The sequence below is a fragment of the Rhinopithecus roxellana genome, chromosome 8, assembly GCF_007565055.1.
Source record: "Rhinopithecus roxellana isolate Shanxi Qingling chromosome 8, ASM756505v1, whole genome shotgun sequence".
NCBI classification, from domain to species: Eukaryota; Metazoa; Chordata; class Mammalia; order Primates; family Cercopithecidae; genus Rhinopithecus; species Rhinopithecus roxellana.
Window position 1 is genome coordinate 47,372,451 of NC_044556.1, and position 20,195 is coordinate 47,392,645.

General features: G+C 38.8%; 1 protein-coding gene across 3 annotated transcripts in view; it reads right to left on the reverse strand.

Moving 5' to 3' along the window:
* The window catches only part of VPS45 (vacuolar protein sorting 45 homolog), an 81,681-nt gene that overhangs the window by 40,411 nt on the left and 21,075 nt on the right, over positions 1 to 20,195 (reverse strand). For 2 of the 3 annotated variants that reach the window (XM_010387282.2, XM_010387283.2), the window contains exons 11-13: positions 14,396 to 14,554; positions 14,082 to 14,189; positions 13,142 to 13,263 (exon numbers count right to left, since the gene is read on the reverse strand). In XM_010387282.2, coding sequence (XP_010385584.1) covers positions 13,142 to 13,263; positions 14,082 to 14,189; positions 14,396 to 14,554 — 389 coding nt within the window. Of the gene's footprint in view, positions 1 to 10,195; positions 10,868 to 13,141; positions 13,264 to 14,081; positions 14,190 to 14,395; positions 14,555 to 20,195 lie in introns of those variants that run through there. The other variant, XM_030936154.1, reaches the window with a different exon arrangement.

Genomic DNA, 20,195 nt, shown 5'->3' on the forward strand with positions numbered 1-20,195 from the left:
CCTCTTCCTCCTTAAAAACAACAACAAAAAAAGGCTGGGCCTGGTGGCTTATGCTTGTAATCCCAGCACTGTGGGAGGCCAAGGCAGGTGGATCGCTTGAGCCAAGGAGCTCGAGATCCACTTGGGCAACATTGTGAGACCCCCAACTCTGCAAAATTTTTTTTAAAAATTAGCCCAGTGTGGTGGCATTCCCCTATAGTCTCAGCTACTTGGCGAGGCCGGGGGCAGGTAGATGGCACTGAGATGGGAGGATCACTTGAGCCTGGGAAGTCGAGGTTGCAGTGAGCTGTGACTGTGCCACTGCACTCCATCCAGCCTGGGCAACAGAACGAGATGCTATCTCAAGAAAGGAAAAACAAAAAACAAAAACAACTTACCATTCGACCCAGAAATCCCACTACTGGGTATCTACCCAAAGGAAAGGAAATCATTATATAAAAAAGACACATGCACTCATGTTTATCCCAGCACTATATACAATAGCAAAGCTATGGAACCAACTTAAGTATTCACCAACAGTGGACTGGATAAAGAAAATGTGGTATATATACACCATGGAATACTAAGCAGGCATAAAAAAGAATGATATCATGTCCTTTGCAGCAACATGGATGGAGCAAGAGGCCATTATCCTAAGTGAAATAACTGAAGCAGAAAAATCAAATATAGCATGTTCTCACTTATAAATGGGAGTTAAACACGGCAGGTACACATAGACAAAAGGATGAAGAGAAGAGACTATGGGGGATTCCAAAAGAGGGGAGGGAGGAAGGGAGATGACTGAAAAATTACCCAGATAGTTACAGACTATGTAAAAAGCAGGAAGATAAGAGGCAGTTAAAGTGTTCAGAAACAATAAAATACTCAAGGCTGAAAGGACATTATATTCACCAAAAAAAATGAAAAATGTAGGAAAGTAATATATATATTTGCTCAAGATAAATTGAATAATGGATTACTCAAATAAATACATTTTATTTACTTAAGTAAATAAATGAATTGCACAGATTATTTTATTAAGAAGAAGGGAGGGAATCTTTCTCTTGCAGGGGTACAGTGACCATCTTGGTGACTAATGGGAAGAATCAGACAGTTAACACCTTTGTTTTGAGCTCCTGATCTGATAAGTCAATTTAAAAAGCGGTTAAGCAGACAAATGAGAGCTTCATGGAAAACGATGTCGCTTCTCCATAGCTATCCTCTGACCATCACCTGCCTGGAGAATGTATCTGTCTCTTATGGAAAAGAAAGGCAAGAACCGGGAAGGAACAAATTCAAGTGGGTTTTAGCATAGCAAGAGAACACTGTCCTTCAGTCTGATCATTTCAGGGTGGCAGAGTATTTTTGTACTACTGGAGAGGAAAGAAAATGTCATGGGTGGTAAACTGTGGGTGTAGGTTATATAAATGTAAGGACAAAACCTAGATACAGGGATAGGCTCTTAGAGCTTGGCTCAATTGTATACCTCACAAAGATGACTATGTCACATTAGGTTATGAAAACATTAATAAATGTTTTCCTGAGCCTCCTCCTACTACTTATTCAAGCTGACTTAAGGAAGAACATCTATGAAAAACAATGTTTAAATACCTCTGACATTTTTCCTTTTCATTCCTTTTCCTAGTGAATTTTAAAAGTAGATGTTCTGATGAGGCCAATGGTAAAACATACAGCAAATCTTTTCCATATGATGGTTGAAGCTAAGTGGAATACACAAGTTCAATTCTTTGTATGCATCTTCCTATGCTCTATAATTCACCATAGCAACCAAAGCATTAATTAATGCAGACAGCAAACATTAGAAAACAGCAGCTAGCTCATGCTGTATAGAGATATACAAGGATAATCAAGGATAATATCTTATTTTGTTAAAAAATAAAAAAAATTAACAAATAGGATTTCTGGAAATCATTATTTCTTTCAAAAATTTTTATCTTAAGTTTGGGGGTACATGTGAAAGTTTGTTACATAAGCACATGTCACGGCGGTTTGTCATACATATTATTACATCACCCAGTTATTAAACTCAGGACCCAATAGTTATCTTTTCTGTTCCTCTCCCTCCTTTCACCCTTCCTGCTCAAGTAGACCCCAGTGTCTGCTGTTTCCTTCTTTGTGTTCCTTAGTTCTTATCATTTAGCTCCAACTTGTGAGAACATGCAGTATTTGGTTTTCTCTTCCTGCATTAGTTTGCTAAGAGTGATAGCCTCCAGCTCCATCCATGTTCCCACAAAAGGCATAATCTCATTTTTTTAATGGCTGCCTAATATTCCATGGTGTATATGCACATTTTCTTTAACCAGTCTGTCATTGGTGGGCATTTAGGTTGATTCCATGTCTTAGCTATTGTGCACAGTGCTGCAATGAACATTCGTGCGCATGTGTCTTTTTTTTTTTGAGACAGAGTTTCGCTCATTGCCCAGGCTGGAATACAATGGTACAATCTTGGCTCACTGCAACCTCTGTCTCCCAGGTTCAAGCAGTTCTCCTGCCTCAGCCTCCCAAGCAGCTGAGATTACAGGTCTGCACCACTATGCCCCTGCTAATTCTGTATTTTTAGTAGAGACGAGGTTTCATTACCTTGGTCACGCTGGTCTTAAACTCCTGACCTCAGGTGATCCACCCACTTCGGCCTCCCAAAGTGCTGGGATTACAGGCATGAGCCACCCCCACCTGGCCATGCATGTGTCTTTTTTTTTTTGAGAGGAAGTCTCACTCTGTCACCCAGGCTGGAGTGCAGTGGAGTGATCTCGGCTCATCAAAATTTCCGCCTCCCGGGTTCAAGTAATTCTGCTGCCTCAGCCTCCCAAGTAGCTGGGATTACAGGCAGTTGCCATCATGCCTGGCTAATTGTTTTTATTTTTAGTAGAGACCAGGTTTCACCATGTTGGCCAGGCTGGTTTCGAACTACTGACCTCAGGTGATCCACCTGCCTCAGCCTCCCAAAGTGCTGGGATTACAGGCGTGAGTCACCGCATCCAGCTGCATGTGTCTTTATGGTAGAATTTGAGTTATATTCCTCTGGTATATACCCAGTAATGGGATTGCTGGGTCAAATGGTAGTTGTGTTTTTAAATCTTTGAGGAACTGCCATACGGCTTTCCACAATGGTTGAACTAATTTACACACCTACCAACAAGGTATAAGGGTTCTCTTTTCTCTGCAACCTCGCCAGGATCTGTTATTTTTGACTTTTTTTTTCCCCCCGAGGTAGAGTCTTGCTCTGTCGCCCAGAGCTGGAGTGAAATGCTGTAATCTTGGCTCACTGCAACCTTCGCTTCCCGGGTTCAAGCCATTCTCCTGCCTCAGCCTCCCGAGTAGCTGGGATTACAGGCACGTGCCACCAGGCCTGGCTAATTTTTGTATTTTTAGTAGAGAAGGGGTTTCACCATGTTGGCCAGGCTGGTCTCGAACTCCTGACCTTGTGATCCGCCCACCTTGGCCTCCCAAATTGCTGGGATTACAGGCGTGCTCCACCACGCCCAGCCTATTTTTTGACTTTTTAATGACAGCCATTCTGACTGGTGTGAGATGGTATCTCACCATGGTTTTGATTTGCATTTCTCTAATGATCAGTGATATTGAGCTTTTTTTCATAGGCTTGTTGGCTGCATGTATGTCTTCTTTTTTTTTTTTTTTTTTTTTTTTTTTTTTTTTTTTTTTTGAGACGGAGTCTTGCTCTGCCACCCAGGCTGGAGTGCAGTGGCCGGATCTCAGCTCACTGCAAGCTCCGCCTCCCGGGTTCACGCCATTCTCCTGTCTCAGCCTCCCGAGTAGCTGGGACTACAGGCGCCCGCCTCGTCGCCCGGCTAGTTTTTTGTATTTTTTAGTAGAGACGGGGTTTCACCGTATTAGCCAGGATGGTCTCGATCTCCTGACCTCGTGATCCGCCCGTCTCGGCCTCCCAAAGTGCTGGGATTACAGGCTTGAGCCACCGCGCCCGGCCGTATGTCTTCTTTTGAGAAGCAGCTGTTCATGTCCTTTGCCCACTTTTTTTTTTTTTCCATGACAGGGTTTCACTCTTGTTGCCCAGGCTGGAGTGCAGTGGCACAATCTTGGCTCATAGCAACCTCCACCTCCCAGGTTCAAGCGACTCTCCTGCCTCAGCCTTCCGTGGCACGATTACAGGTGTCAGCCACCACTCCTGGCTAATTTTTTGTATTTTTAGTAGAGATGGGGTTTCACCATGTTGGCTAGGCTGGTCTTGAATTCCTGACCTTAGGTGATCCACCTGCCTTGGCCTCCCACATTTTAATGGGGTTGTTTTTCTCTTGTAAATTTGTTTAAGTTCTTTATAGATGCTAGATATTAGACCTTTCTCAGATGCATAGTTTGCAAATATTTTCTCCCATTCTGTAGACTGTCTGTTTACACTGTTGATAGTTTCTTTAGCTGTGCAATAGCTCTTAAGTTTAATTAGATCCCATTTGTCAATTTTTGCTTTTGTTGTGATTGCTTTTGGCATCTTTGACATGAAATCTTAGCCTGTTCCTAGGTCCAGAATGGTATTACCTAGTTTGTCTTCCAGGGTTTTTATAGTTTTGGGTTTTACATTTGTCTTTAATCAATCTTGAGTTGAAATTTTTGAATATGGTATAAGGAAGGGGTCCAGCTTCAGTCTTTTGCATATGGCTAGTTATCCCAGCACCATTTATTGAATGAGTCTTTTCCCCATTGCTTGTTTTTGTCAGCTTTGTCAAAGATCAGATGGTCGTAGATGTGAGGCCTTACTTCTGGGCTCTCTATTTTGTTCCACTGGTCTATGTGCCTGTTTTTGTACCCATACCATGCTGTTTTGGTCACTGTAGCCTTGTAGTACAGTTGGAAGTTGGGTAACGTGATTCTTTCAGCTTTGTTCTTTTTGCTTAGGATTGCCTTGGCTATGTGGGCTCTTTTTTGGTTCCACATGAATTTTAAAATAATTTTTTCTAGTTCTGTGAAGAATGTTGGTAGTTAGATAGGAATAGCATTGAATCTGTAAAGTGTTTTGGGCAGTATAGCCATTTTAATGATATTGATTCTTCCTATTCATGAGCATGGGATGTTTTTCCATTTGTTTGTGGCTTCTCTGATTTCTTTGAACAGTGTTTTTTAATTCTCACTGTAGAGCTCTTTCACCTCCCTGTTTAGCTGTATTCCTAGGTATTTTATTTTTTTGGTGGCAGTTGTGAATGGGATTGCCTTTCTGATTCAGCTTTCAGCTTGGCTGTTGTTGTTGTATAGGAATGCTAGTGATTTTTGTACATTGACTTGTATCCTGCAACTTTGCTGAAGTTGTTTATCAGCTGAAGGAGCTCTGGAGCTGAGATTATGGGGTTTTCTAGATATAGAATCATGTCATCTAAAAACATAGTTTGACTTCCTATCTTCCTACTTGGATGCACTTTATTTCTTTCTCTTGCCTGATTGCCCTCACTAGGACTTCCAATACTTTGTTGAATAGAAGTGGCGGGAGACGGCATCCTTGTCTTGCGCCAGTTTTCAAGGGGAATGTTTCCAGCTTTTGCCCATTCAGTATGATGTTGGTTGTGGGTTTGTCATAGAAGACTTTTTTTTTTTTTGAGATGGAGTCTCGCTCTGTCCCCCAGGCTGGAGTGCAGTGGCTCGATCTTGGGTCACTGCAAGCTTTGCCTCCCAGGTTCACACCATTCTCCTGCCTTGGCCTCACCAGTAGCTGGGACTATAGCCACCCACCACCACACGTGGCTAAATTTTTGTATTTTTAGTAGAGACAGGATTTCACCATGTTAGCCAGGATGGGCTTTATCTCCTGACCTCGTGATCCACTTGCCTCAGCCTTCCAGAGTGTTGGGAATAGATGGCTCTTATTATTTTGAGGTATGTTCCTTCAATACCAAGTTTGTCGAGTTTTTGTTTTTGTTTTTTTTTTCTTTTTATGGAGTCTCACCTTGTTGCCCAGGCTGGAGTGCAGTGGCGCAATCGTAGCTCACTACAACCTCTGCCTCCGGGGTTCAGGCGATTTTCCTGCCTCAGCCTCCCGAGCAGCTGGGACCACAGGCGCCTGCCACCGCACCTGCCACCACACCCACCACCACACCCGGCTACTTTTTGTATTTTTTTAGTAGAGATGCAGTTTTACTACATTGGCCTTGAACTCCTGACCTTGTGATCTGCCCACCTCAGCCTCCCAAAGTGCTGGGATTACAGGCATGAGCCACATTGCCCGCCTTATTGAGAATTTTTAACATTATTTCTATATGTGGTTAAGTTAGGTGGAAACACAAACTTTCAAAAGGCAACATTTTATCTATTTTGTGGAGCATTACACTTATGGCTAAAATTGTAATTTTTGAACATATTTACAAATGATACAGTTCTTATGAGCATTTTACTACAAAAAAAGGTCAATGAAAAAGGACTGCTGCTTCACAGAAACAAAAAATAAGCTGTAGTGACAAGATTCTACTACATTTGTGTAAACATGAAAAGTACTTCCTTTTTGAATTGACTGATTCTGGAATGCATGATCATATAGCTCCATTTCCTCACCAAATGAAAATGTTGCTTGCCTTTATCAGAGACAAGAGGCAATTCTAGAGTGAGAAAAAAAAATTAGCTTGAAAAACAGGGTATGCAAGAATCCCATCTGCAGAATGATCAAATCCAATTTGTGGATATAGCTATACTGCCAAACAGCTTAAACACTAATTTAACAGCTAGGGCTAAAAAAATTTTCACCAGTGTTTTTGTTTTGCAAAGTTATGTTCTTGCCACATTTCCTTTGATATTTTCTATTATTATAGCAACAATAAAACCTAGAGTTTCTATTATGATGAGACAAATAATAATAAATATCACTATAATCAAGGACTCTTTTCAATACAATACAGGGCCAAGAAAGTGGCTAGAGCTGATAGTGTGGCCAAGTGAATGCAGAGCCAGAAAGTTTTATAGGAGGATTGTTTATGAACTTCAAAAATCTAAATTTTCTATAGCATCAATTAAATTTATTCTCTGGTTTAAATTTTCCAACTATAAATATTGGCATATCAACTAGAAGAGATGCCTATAGAATTTATTGAACACCTACTATTTGTAAATCACTGTGTTAAATGTTGTGAAAACCCCGAAGATTAACAAAACATAGTATTTACTTCAAGATTACAATACCTAATACAATAACTAAGGAGAAGGATAGATATGTAACTAACTACTGTCTCAATATCCAGAGGTAATGACTATTAATAACTTCTTGATTATTGTTTCAGAAATAGTTACTGTAGGCAGGGCATGGTGGCTCATGCCAGTAATCCAAGCACTTTGGGAGGCTGAGGCAGGCAGATTGCTTGAGCTCAGGAGTTTGAGACAAGCCTAGGCAATGTGGCAAAACCTTGTCTCTATAAAAATGCAAAAATTAGCTAGGTACTATGGCATGTGTCTGCAGTCCCAGCTACTTACAAGAACAAGGTGGGATGGCTTGAGCCCAAAAAGCAGAGTTTGCAGTAAGCTGAAATCACGCTACTGCTCTCCAGTCTGGGCTACAGAGCCAGACCCCGTCTCAAAACAAACAAACAAACAAAAAAGAGAGTTACTGTATTTATACATATATGTGCTTGTAAAAATATATTATATATATATAATACACATACATATGTATAGTCAAGCACATATTTATATACATGTACCCTTTGTTTTGTTTTGTTTTGGGACAGAGTCTTGCTCTATCACCCAGGCTGGTGTGTAATGGCACAATCTCGGCTCACTGCAATCTCCACCTCCCTGGTTCAAGTGATTCTCCTCACTCAGCCTCCCGAGTAGCTGGCACTACAGGTGCATGACACCACGCCTGGCTAATTTTTGCATTTTTAGTAGAAACGGGGTTTCACCATGTTGGCCAGGCCGGTCTCGAACTCCTGACTTCAAATAATAGCCCACCTCGGCCTCCCAAAGTGCTGGGATTACAGGCATGAGCCACTGCACCCAGGATTCTACAGTTTTCTTACCCAAAAGAAATGTTATGGCTGGGCACAGTGGCTCACACCTGCGATCCCAGCACTTTGGGAGGCCGAGGTGGTGGATCACGAGGTCAGGAGTTCGAGACCAGCCTGACCAACATGGCAAGACTACATCTCTACTAAGCTACTCGGGAGGCTGAGGCAGGAGAATCTTGAACCCAGGAGGCTGGGATTGCAGTGAGCCAAGATGGCACCACTCCAGCCTGGGCAACACAGCAAGACTCCATCTCAAAAAAAAAGAAAAGAAATGTTATAACATCCTGCTTTTCTATCCAATATATCTTAGAAAGCTTTGCATATCACCCATGAAGAGTTATGTCATTAAAAAAAAAAGAGGCCTGGCATGGTGGCTCAAGCCTGTAATCCCAGCACTTTGGGAGGCTGAGATGGGAGGATCACGAGGTCAGGAGATCGAGACCACCCTGGCTAACACAGTGAAACCCCGTCTCTACTAAAAACTACAAAAAACTAGCCGGGCGAGGTGGCGGGTGCCTGTAGTCCCAGCTACTCGGGAAGCTGAGGCAGGAGAATGGCATAAACCCAGGAGGCGGAGCTTGCAGTGAGCTGAGATCCGGCCACTGCACTCCAGCCTGGGCGACAGAGCAAGACTCCGTCTAAAAAAAAAAAAAAAAAAAAAAAAAAGAATACATAGTATTGTACTGTAGTTTAGGTAATCAGCTCTCTATTAATAGATACTTAGCTTGTTCTTAGTTTTTTTTGCTATTACTTCAGTGAACATCCTTGCTTAAGTATCTTTGTGTACTTGCCAGGAATATCTATACAGTAAGCTTTTAGAAGTAGAATTGGCAAATAAGAGTATTTTCAAGTCCTTTGCAGTATTCCTTCTGTTAGGCATGGCCAGAAGGTGGTATAGGTATGTTCTGTGACACTCACTGTAGTTTTGTAACCATTTCTTTGCCTTCTTCCTTCAAAATTTCCACTATTTTAGAAGCTCATAATGTAGTTGCACTGTTTTTTCCTGACTTCCTTTCCTGGTTACTTTTATTCCCTGAAGACTTTAGCTCTGGCTTACTTGTCCTCCTTTTTCTCCTTCTCTTTTCAAGATTTTCAGTGACTTTAACATCACTGTGGATTACTCATTTAACATCCTGGTCTCCTTAGCAATCCTGATCTTTTCTGCTACCCACTACAACCACCCACATTCATGCTTACAATCTAAACTTCTTCGTTACTTCTTCTGAACCCCCTATGAAATCTTGAATTCAAAATATCTTTATCCAATAACTACCTCTCAGCTTCCAATTTACCTATACTAACACTCTTCTGTAATAATTCTTTGGCCTCATCAAATCTCCAATTCATTCACCAATACCTTTCTCATGATCCAATACACTCTCCTCTTGTTTCCATTTCCCCAAATCCTAGTTGGACCCAACTAGTTGCCTTTTCCACGTTTAATCTGAAGCAGTTCAAAATTTCCAGAGGAAAGACACACAATTAGGCTTACTGGCTATATTTTAAATTAATGACCACAAAACTTTCTAGGCATTCAACCTTGCCTAGAACTCCTACTTATATTTCCCTACTAAACTTGATTCCTAGCCTACAGGATGACAGTTTCACAATGTTTTTTCTTTATACCCCTTATGTTAGCTGGTAACCTGGCATATTTTACTGAGAAAAATCAGACATGATGACCCCAGGTTCTCACCATCAAAACTACAAACCTATTGTATCTATACATACTGCTTTCTCTCCTGTTAAAATGAAAGTACCTCTGTACCTATCACAGGCAATCCCTCTATTTGTTCTCTGGATTCCTTAAGGACTTCACTTCTGTAGCACTTTCTTTCTCTTTTGCATTACCTATTTGCTCTTCTTTACTGGGTAATTCTCATTGGGTTACACATATGCTCCAGAACCTCTTTCTCTTGAGCCCACAATCTCTTCTAGATACCACTCCATTTCTCTTCCTCCTTTATGCAATTTTTTTTTTTTTTTTGAGACGGAATCTCACTCTGTCACCAGGCTGGAGTGCAGTGGCGCAATCTCGGCTCACTGCAACCTCCACCCCCCAGGTTCAAATGATTCTCCTGCCTCAGCCTCCCGAGTAGCTGGGATTACAAGCTCACACCACCACACCCAGCTAATTCTTGTATTTTTAATAGAGACGGGGTTTCACCATGTTGGCCAGGATGGTCTCGATCTGACCTTGTGATCCGGCCACCTCGGCCTCCCAAAGTGCTGGGATTACAGGCGTAAGCCACCGCGCCTGGCCACAAAATTTCTTAAAAAGTGTCTCCAATTTATCTTATATCTTGTTAACCCCTCTAATTTGGCTTCCAACCTCACTGAAACCAGGGGAGAATATCACCAAAGACTTCCATGTTGCCATATCAGATAGATTTTTTACTTTCTTCACCTTCTTTACCTCTCAGAGTTTGGACACAGTTTATTACTCACTTGCTCTTGATGGCACCATGCTTTGCTGGTTTTCCTCCTACCTTTCTGCTTCCTCCTCAGTCTCCATTGCTGGCTCCTTATTCTCTACTCAGTGCTTAGTTCCGGGCTCTCTTATTTTCTCTTTTTTATGCTTTTTCTCTAAGTGATCTTATCTAGTTCCATGGTTTTAATATTACTAATATTTTTGTTGACTCTCAATATGTGACATTTCTACTTGTTATCTAATAGGCATCACCAACTGAACAACAAAACTCTGTTTCTCCTCAAAGCCTGAGAGTTATTCTTGACTTCTCTATTACCCTTGTTCCATAAATCTGTGTCATTAAATACGTCTATTGATTCTGGCTTCTCTCTCGGCCTCCTACCCAAACCACCTCCATTTCTCACCTGGACTACTGCAGTTATCTCCTTAGTAGTCTCTCTGCTTCTATTTTTGCCTTCAACAATCCATTCTCACCACAAATGATCTTTTAAAACACAATTAAGTTCATGTTAGTCATATGCTTGATTCTTCAATGGCTTCCCATGACATTAAAAAAAAAAAATCTCTTTACTAGGGTCGTCAAGAACCGATGTGATCCAACCTGCCTCTCTTTCAACCTCTTATTTCCTCCTTATTCACTATGCTCCAGCCAAGCAGGGCTCCCTTATGTTCCATTAACTTGCCAAATTCTCTCTTTCTTCAAGACCTTTGCTCTGGTGTTTCCCTCTGCTTTGGCTGCTTTTTCTCCTAATCATCGTGTGATTGCTTTTTTTTTTTTTTTTTGAGATGGAGTCTCACTCTGTCGCCCAGGCTGGAGTGCAATGGCGCAATCTCAGCTCACTGCAACCTCCACCTCCCAGGTTCAAGTGATTCTCCTACCTCAGCCTCCTGAGTAGCTGGGATTACAGGCGCCTGCCACCCACGCCAGGCTAATTTTTGTGTTTTTAGTAAAGACAGGGTTTTGCCATGTTGGCTAGCTTGGTCTCAAACTACTGACCTCAGGTGATCCTCCCGCCTTGGCCTCCCAAAAGTGTTGAGATTATAGGTGTGAGCCACCATGCCTGGTCTGGTTCTTTCTTATGACTCAAAGTTCATCTTAAATATCACCTCTCAGATAGGTTCTCTCTCCATCTAAAGTAGTCCTCCCCACCCCTACAATTACTTTGAAGCTCATTACCCTATTTATTTCCTGGATAGCACTTAGTAAAATTATATTCTTCATTAGTTTACTTGTTTACTTATTGTCTCTATGTAAGTTCTTTGAGGGCGGGTACCTTGTCTTTCCTGTCACTTCTATATTGCCAGCATCTACAACAGCTCTTGACATACTGAAAGCATTCAATCAACATCTGTTGTATTAAAGGACAAAGCAACTGAATTATTAACTATATGCATACTTAGGTTATAGTGACAAATGGTAACAGATGTTGACAACTGATAAATGTGCATTTTGTTCAAGGAATATAATTTTGAGCTTTGTGTGGGAATGAATTATGTAAATTAGAAAGGTTTTCTGCTGTGTACTGATCACGCACAGTATATTCTTCTAGTGGCCTATGGTTTCCCTTTGGCAATAAATAGCTAATTTCTTGTTCAGTAATTCTTATATAAATTCATAAACAAATTAATGTTTTTATTTATCACATTAATGCGAAAGTTCAGAATAGTTATGTTTTTTAAAAAGCCTCTCAGATAGGTGCATAACTTTGGGCTGGCGTTCATTCTTCCCACTTAGCTGACATTTCTGAATCTTGATCCCAAGGTCCTTAAACATTTTATCTGAATGAGTGTACTCTCTGAATTTAACACCAAATGTTCTGCCTCTCAACCTTGGACTTTTAAAAGATGATTTTTTTTTCTGTTCTGTACCAAATTACAGAAAAAATTTTTTTAAAGGACAACGTGAAAAAATATACTTTATCACATAAAAGAGTCATTTACGTATTTCAAAACATTTTTCTCATTCAGAATCTCATTATGTTTATAAAACACTATACTTCCAAGGCTCTTAGATGATTATTAACTGAAATAATAGAACAATTATGTCAACAGTAAAATTTTCACATTAATCTATCCAATAGGATTCAAGTATATATGTTAGCCCCTTTAGATAACATGTGGTCCAACTAAAAAATATAACAATATAATTTTTAACTAGGTAGAATTTATGCATACAACATTTAAAATTTCAGGTTGGCCTAAATAAGTTGTTCTGGACAAGTTTTGTTTTTATTAAAAATTAACCACTGGATTAAGATGACAATTATTGCTTCCTTTAGTTAATACTCAAAAAGAAAGCCATCCTTTGCTCCTGTGTAACAAATGGACTTTATTAATTAGGTCTCTCAGTTTGTGTGCTGGCAACATTTGGCAAAGTCCAGTCCTCAGCAAAAATAGTAACAACCTGCTCTGGAGGGCAATCAGGCAGCAAGTCTATTTTTGGCCTTAATGTTTGAAACACCAAATGCCAGATGCCATCGAAGGGAACCTTAATTGGCATAAGTAAACTGGTTTGATACTGAAGTACAGAAGGATTTGAGGCACTCCAAAACACTTGTTTCTTTAGTACAAAAGAAATAAATGTTTCAGACTTAGCAAAGGAATTCATATCTAATACTGACATATGTAAAACCAAAAGAATCTTAACAGAAGAAAGAAGAAGAATGCTATAACCTCAGCTTTAGTGCTTAACATTACTCTAAATTTTCTGTTTGTTCAGTGTTTCTGGCTTTTATTATTAATATCTTTGTTAGCTTACCTGTCTCTGAGTGTGCTGGGGCCTAGATAAGGATATAGGTTTTCCTTAAGCCTTCCTTTGATGAGATGATCCAGGGTTTCATGTAGGAAAGGTTGATGCTGTGTATATACATTTTCTACTCCCTAAAACAGGGGAAAATGGTTCTTATGTCATTTTTGGGAAACTAGCAATACAAGAATTAGTAATATTCATATCAGAAAAGGATATACACTCAATAGAGATTTCATGGGATAGATTTAAATAGAAACTGTGGTAAATTTCAAAATTATTTTAATCAGTCAGAAATGTTCTAATCTCATAAAAATTACTCTGTAATTTAGGGCTAGTTATTGTAAAGGAATTTTTAAAAATGGGATTGCTTAAATCCTTTATCATGTCTTCACTGCCTCTTACCCTTTTGTGAAAATGTTAAATGATAGGTAGAGCAAATAAAAGGAAAGGATCATGTATAAAAAAGACTGGAAATACCCAGGAAGACAGAAAAACTTCAGAAAACATAAGAAAGGCTAGCAGATTAGAATTAATTTTTGAGTATTTTAAGAAAACAGGTTAGTATTTTTAAAAGATCAAATGTTTGCTTCATCTTTAATTTCCTTCAAAGAGAAACTACCTAACAAATCTTTAATTATAAACAAATGGAGTAAAATATCTGTGACTATCAGAACCATTTGTCTTTTTCTTCTTGAGTATTTCCCGGAAATATCTCCAGTTATTTCCTGCCCAGTTATTTGGTCCAATGCTGATACAGCTCTAATACAGAAAGCACTAAAAGAAAAAGCTTTCAAGAGGATGTCAGTTTTAATTTCATTTAATTGACATAGTACTAAATTAGCAGCAATCTTCAAGATACTTTGAAGATCATATTCATTCACTCTCAGCCTCTCAGCCTCAGGGGCTTCGACTGTTCTCACTTAGGAAAGCACAGAGGAGATGTCTGTACCTTCAGTCCTTTGAGGAACTGTTTGGTGATAGCCACAGCATCTTTGGGGCTGAAGAGGTCACTTCCTCTGACTCGTTTACCACCATATTCAACAACTGCAGACACGAGCTATTAAGAAAGAGAAGCAAATTTTGATTGCTTAGGGATCAGGAAGCCCACTTCATAAGAAAATAATTTTATTAAGGAAACAAAAATGAAAATACAGATTTATACATTTCTGTAAATAAAAATAGTATGATTTATCATTTGTTAGAGCTAAGAATATAATAACAGAGTTGGTTCCTGTTTGGTGGGCTAATATGGAAACTGGTTACCTTTCGATACTTATCAGAAACACCTTTATTCCTGAGGTCCATCATTAGTCCTGGCAGGCTATTGCTGCTGTGTCGCTCATAATGTAAAGCATAAAGCATCACCAGGCGGGCAGCATCAAACTCTGTCACTTTGGGGTTCTGCAGAAGCCTTTTTACATTCTGAAGAAAGATAGAACTTATATTTATTCCCCTTTCACTTGAGTGATCTGTTGTACAATGCCTTAGATCTAATAATTATTAAATGGTAGTGATACATCACTACTATGACAATTATAAGTCATACACTTAGCAACTGTCTCAACTATAGAAAATTAAATGCCTTTTGTCCAAGGTAAGAATTAAATAAGGAAATATATTTCCATTGTAATTGCTTTGCGACAAAAATGAATTTAATAATGGGTAGCTTCACTTTTCTTTTCCACTAGCTGAAGTTGTAATTTTCTTGCTGAAAGAAGGAACACTTACTATTTCCACCACTTGAATCAATACAGCACAACAAAACTGACTAGTTGATTTGCAAACCTATTAATGATTGACCAGTGAAATGGAGACAAAGTTGGTAGAATTTTACACAGACTGGGCTTAATCTCTAAGAAGCATCAGAACATGTCTCAACATGGTTGACAGAGATGAGTATGTAATAGCATGTAATCTCTAAATTTAGTACTTAATGATTTTAAGAGGCAGGTACGGACAGAAAAGGGGGCCAGGAGAAGCCATGTTTACATTTTTTAATCTTCATATTCAGGACCTTCCATATAGTACAGATTTATATTTATTATACAGCAGAACAAATAATTTAAGTCAACAAATACTTTTTGAGTCCCCATAAGGCAGTATGTCATGCACTGTTGCAGGCACACAGATAAGTTAAAGACAATTCCTGTCCCCAGTGAGTTCACAGTCAATGGGGTGAAAGATGATCAAAGTAATATAATTTATTCTGCTACATACATGTTTCTTTAATGTACTTGAGTTCTGTGAGATGAATAAATATGGAAATGGTGTCAGTTTAACACAGAAGGCATATTGGTTCATATATAATTTTTCCAGAATGGATAGGCTTTCCTACGATTAAAGGGGAAGCCTTACCAACACCTTAAGAAAAAAAGATGATAATCCTACAGAAGTGTGTTCTGCAAGAAGTACTTAGGTTTTGTAGCTTCAAGAACTGTTGCACTTTCCACTGTGTTATGCTAAATAGGGAAAGGGCAAGTGCAAATACAAAGGATGCAAATATATTGCACTGTGTTAAAAAGCAAAACAAAACAAAATAACAATCAAACACTGATTGATGAAGAAAGCTATCTCCATATGGTATTTTTAACTTTGACAAAGTAGTCTTTATGAAAAGTGAGTATTTTCAAGACCTTATAATTTGAAGAAAACATGAGCCCCAGGAATAAGGCTGCAGAGGATGGACTGGCTCTATTTTTAGGTGCAAATGCCAGTGGAGATTTAACCATGCTAGCATTTTTATTATAATTGTTACTATTTTTATTAGGGCTCTGATTAAAAAATTATATGAATTTTTTATTTCTTTTTATAGTCATGTAGATTTTAAGTGGTCTGCTTATAACCCTATATTCTCATAACCCTTTTTTTAGTGCATGTTTTTATAGAATGTGAGGTTTTTCAGGAACAAATATGTGGTGTTATAACAGAAACATATGTATGTAAAAAAACAAAAGAAAACAAAAAGCAAAAGCTGAAAATCAGTGCAAAAGAGGAAGGCGAGAGAAAGGGGACGAGAAAGTATACTGGGTTGTTGAGAAATTAGGAACGACTTCATAAAGGAGGTGACATTTGCCAAAGGTCCTGAAGAATCAGTAAGTATTGGAACCAGTGTGAGAGACTAAAAACAGTGGCACCATCAAAATAAATACGGAAATCAGAGGAAGAAATGGCTTGGGTTGAAAGGCTGGCAAGAGCCTTAAAGGGCACTGAATTCTGAGGACATAATTATCAACTATATGATTACTTTACAACTTACAAAATGTTTTCACATACATTATCTCTTTTGTACCTGACAACAACCATGTCTAATGTCTAAGAGCTCTTCTGTTCACACTGACTAGGGACTATGATGATAATGGGGAACCTCCCATGTAGCTTTCAAGTACAGAGTTCTCTGAGACAGATTTCTATTGTTGATTTTTTTGGTTACTATTTCACTACCATCATCCTTAAGGGATCAAAAAGGGAGAAACTTCTGTAGATTTCGATCCCAAATTTGTCAGATTTTTCTTATTTTTTTCCCTTCATGGTATCTTCCCCGCTAGAGCAGCCATGGAATACAGCCCATTTAGGGTATCTGTTCAAATGTTCCACTATTTTCTACTATAATATGAAGAAATTTCAGGTACAAATTATGTATGTATCTCAATCAACAGCGTAAATTTAAAACATTAAGAAATCCCGTTGGGGACTGGGTGTGGTGGCTCACGCCTGTAATCCCAACAGTTTGGGAGGCCGAGGTGGGTGGATCACTTGAGGTCAGGAGTTCGAGACCAGCCTGGACAACATGGTGAAACTCTGTCTCTACTAAAAATACAAAAAATTAGCAGGGTGTGGTGGCGAGCACCTGTAGTTTCAGCTACTCAAGAGGCTGAGGCAGGAGAATTGCTTGAACCTGGGAGGCAGAGGTTGCAGTGAGCCAAGATTACGTGCCACTGTACTCCAGCCTGGGCGACAGAGTGAAACTGTCTCAAAAAAATAAATAAATAAAACATTTAAAAAAATTTATAAAAAGAAAAGAAATCCCATTGGGGATTTCTGTTGTTACTTTTCTTATAGGCACAATGTCTCATTTCCTGCCCTTGCAGTCACTCTCCTACCACCTTTTCTGGCTGATCTGTCTCTGTACTTTTAAGCAAATCTGCGAAATCCAAGTAACTATAAATTCACAAAACTGGTATGATGACAGTCAAAGACTATTTGCAGTAATCAGTCTCTGTCCTTTTCTAGTTACCTTCACGTGGATCTTGACTCTTGGCTGTTTCTTATTAGAGATAAGTGTTGGTGATAATGTGGAGAAATAAGAACCCTTACACACAACTGGTGAATGTAAATTAGTACAGCCATTATGGAAAACAGTATGAAGGTTCCTTAAAAAATTAAAAATAGAACTACTATATGATTTAGCAATCCAACTACTTGGAATATATCCAAAGGACATGAAATCAGTATGTTGAAGAGATATCTGCACTCCTATGTTTACCGCAGCACTACTCAAAATAGCCAAGATATGAAATCAACCTAAATGTCCATCAACAGATGAATGGATCAAGAAAATGCAGTATTTAGGTTGGGCATGGTGGCTCAGGTCTGTAATCCCAGCACTTTGGGAGGCCGATGTGGGCGGACTGCTTGAGCTCAGGAGCTGGGGACCAGCCTGGGCAACATGGTGAAATTCTGTCTCTACAAAAATACAAAAATTAGCTGGGCATGGTGGTGCATGCCTGTAGTCCCAGCTACTGGGGAGGATGAGGTGGGAGAGTAGCTTGAGCCTGGGAGGCAGAAGTTGCAGTAAGCCAAGATTGCACCACTGCACTCTAGCTTGGGTGATAGAGCCAGACCCTGTCTCAACAAAAAGAAAAAAAAGAGAAGAAGAAAGGGAAAAGAAAACACAGCATACATATATACATATATAATGAAATATTTACTACTCAGCCATGAAATAGAATGAAATTCTGTCATTTGTGGCAAAACAGATTAGCCTGGAGGACTTATATTCAGTGAAATAAGCCTGACACAGAAGGACAAATAGTGCATGATCTTACTCATATGTGGAATCTAAAAAGTTGTTCTCATAGAACTCATAGAAGTAGAGAGCATAATAGCAGTTACCAGAGGATGGGATGGTGAAGGATGGGGGTGATTAGAAATTGGTTAATAGGTACAAAGCTACAGTTAGAGAGCAGGAATATGTTCTGGTGTTCTACTGCATAGTAGGATGAATAGAGTTAAAAATAATGTATTACATATGTCAAAATAGCTAGAAGAGAGGTTTTTAAATGTTCTTATCGCAAAGAAACGACCAATGTTTAAGGTGATGGATATGCTAATTACCCTGATTTGATCATTACACAATGTATACATGTATTGAAACATCACATTGTATTCCATAAATCTGTACAATCATTATGCATCAATCATAAACAAAATCCACTTCTATTCCTTGAGATTTGGTACTGGTATTCAGATTGCTTGGCTTGACTCTTAGTTCTCCATTGAGGACTTGGCTCAGATCTGACCAGACCTACTTTGAGTAACTATTTTGCCTACTTTTGAGCCCTTAGGACCCAACTCATGGCTCAGGCCCATGTTCTAGCTAGAGGTATCTATTCTCTCATGAAAAGAAACCTGTAGGTACAAGCTGAGTTCTTTCTTTTCTTTCAGCTGTATCAGTCCTTGGAGAAGCAGGACCTTTTTGTCTGCCTTGATCCCACTTTATCTTTTGACTTCATTTTGAAGGATTTCCCTCATAGCTACTTATCAACTTGATTGATAGTGGCCTACGTTACACTGAGATTTCAGGGCACTAACCAGAGAAGAGGAGAAAAAAGAATCAGAGAGGCTTATAATTACAAAGCAGGTATATGCTATACGGTAGTATTTATCTGCTGGAAATATAACTGAATTACATAATTTTTTGGTTTCTCTTATTAAATTTTCCATCAGCCTTGTGACTATTAGAAAACGACACTGTCATATTATAACAATGACTGAGTAAAGAGCAAAACAGAAAACTGTCATCTACTTAAGAAGACAGGATTCAAAAACCTTGCACTGAACTCTAACATTTGTATGGGCCTAATCAAGGAATAGGAAAAGAAAAGGAAAAGAAAAGCAAAAATAGTGTCTTTGGAGATCAAGTTTCCTAAAGGAACTAACATTCATTTATAAGATAACAACGAGAAAACCATTCTTCTTTTCTGATATTCAGAGATTCTTCCATTGTTTCTGGCTGAATGCTTTTCTACTTTTCTGTTTTCTTCTATCAAAACTATGATGAAGCAGCAGAGCAAGAAGAAATCATTATGACATACACATATTTTAAACTATTACACAGATTACAGATGGTCTTGGTAATTAAAGATCGTCTCCATTTTTTTTTGTTTTAGTTTAACCTAAAGAATAGGATCCCTTCTTTGTTATCTACTATATTAATGTAGTAAAGTCAGAAAATAACAAAATAAACCAACAGATTAGGACAGTAAGATGGAATTGGCAGAAGTCTTCCACATGCTGATCTGATAAAAATGAGCCTGAGAGAACAGTGTTGTGTGAATATAAAAAGCTTATCTGGGAAAAATGATAGAATGCAGACAAGACCCAATTCTACCGACTGGTAAATATATCTGAGTCAGTATTCCTTTTCTTAATGACTAGTCAACATAAAATTTAGCTTTGCAGTAGATCTTCTGCTGATCAATACTGTTTCTAAAATACTGGCTAAATGTTGTTTTAGAGTAAAAGGATCATTTTTACATTTAATTAATCAGAGTAAAGCTGCCAGTCAGTTCAATGTGTCCCAACCACTTTTCTTATAATTTTAATGAGTGGCAAAAACAAAAACAAAAACAAAAACAAAACACTTTTCTGAAATCAGAGAGATACGAGGCTATCAATGAACTAAAAAACAAGTCTTGGATGACATTAAGAAAATTAAATGTACCATCAAATAATAACACTCGTAATGTTGGTAGTTAATGTTTCTTGAAAGCTGTAAGTACCAAGTACCATAAGAGTTTTACATGTATTAGCTCATTGCACTCTCACAACAATTTTGAGGTAA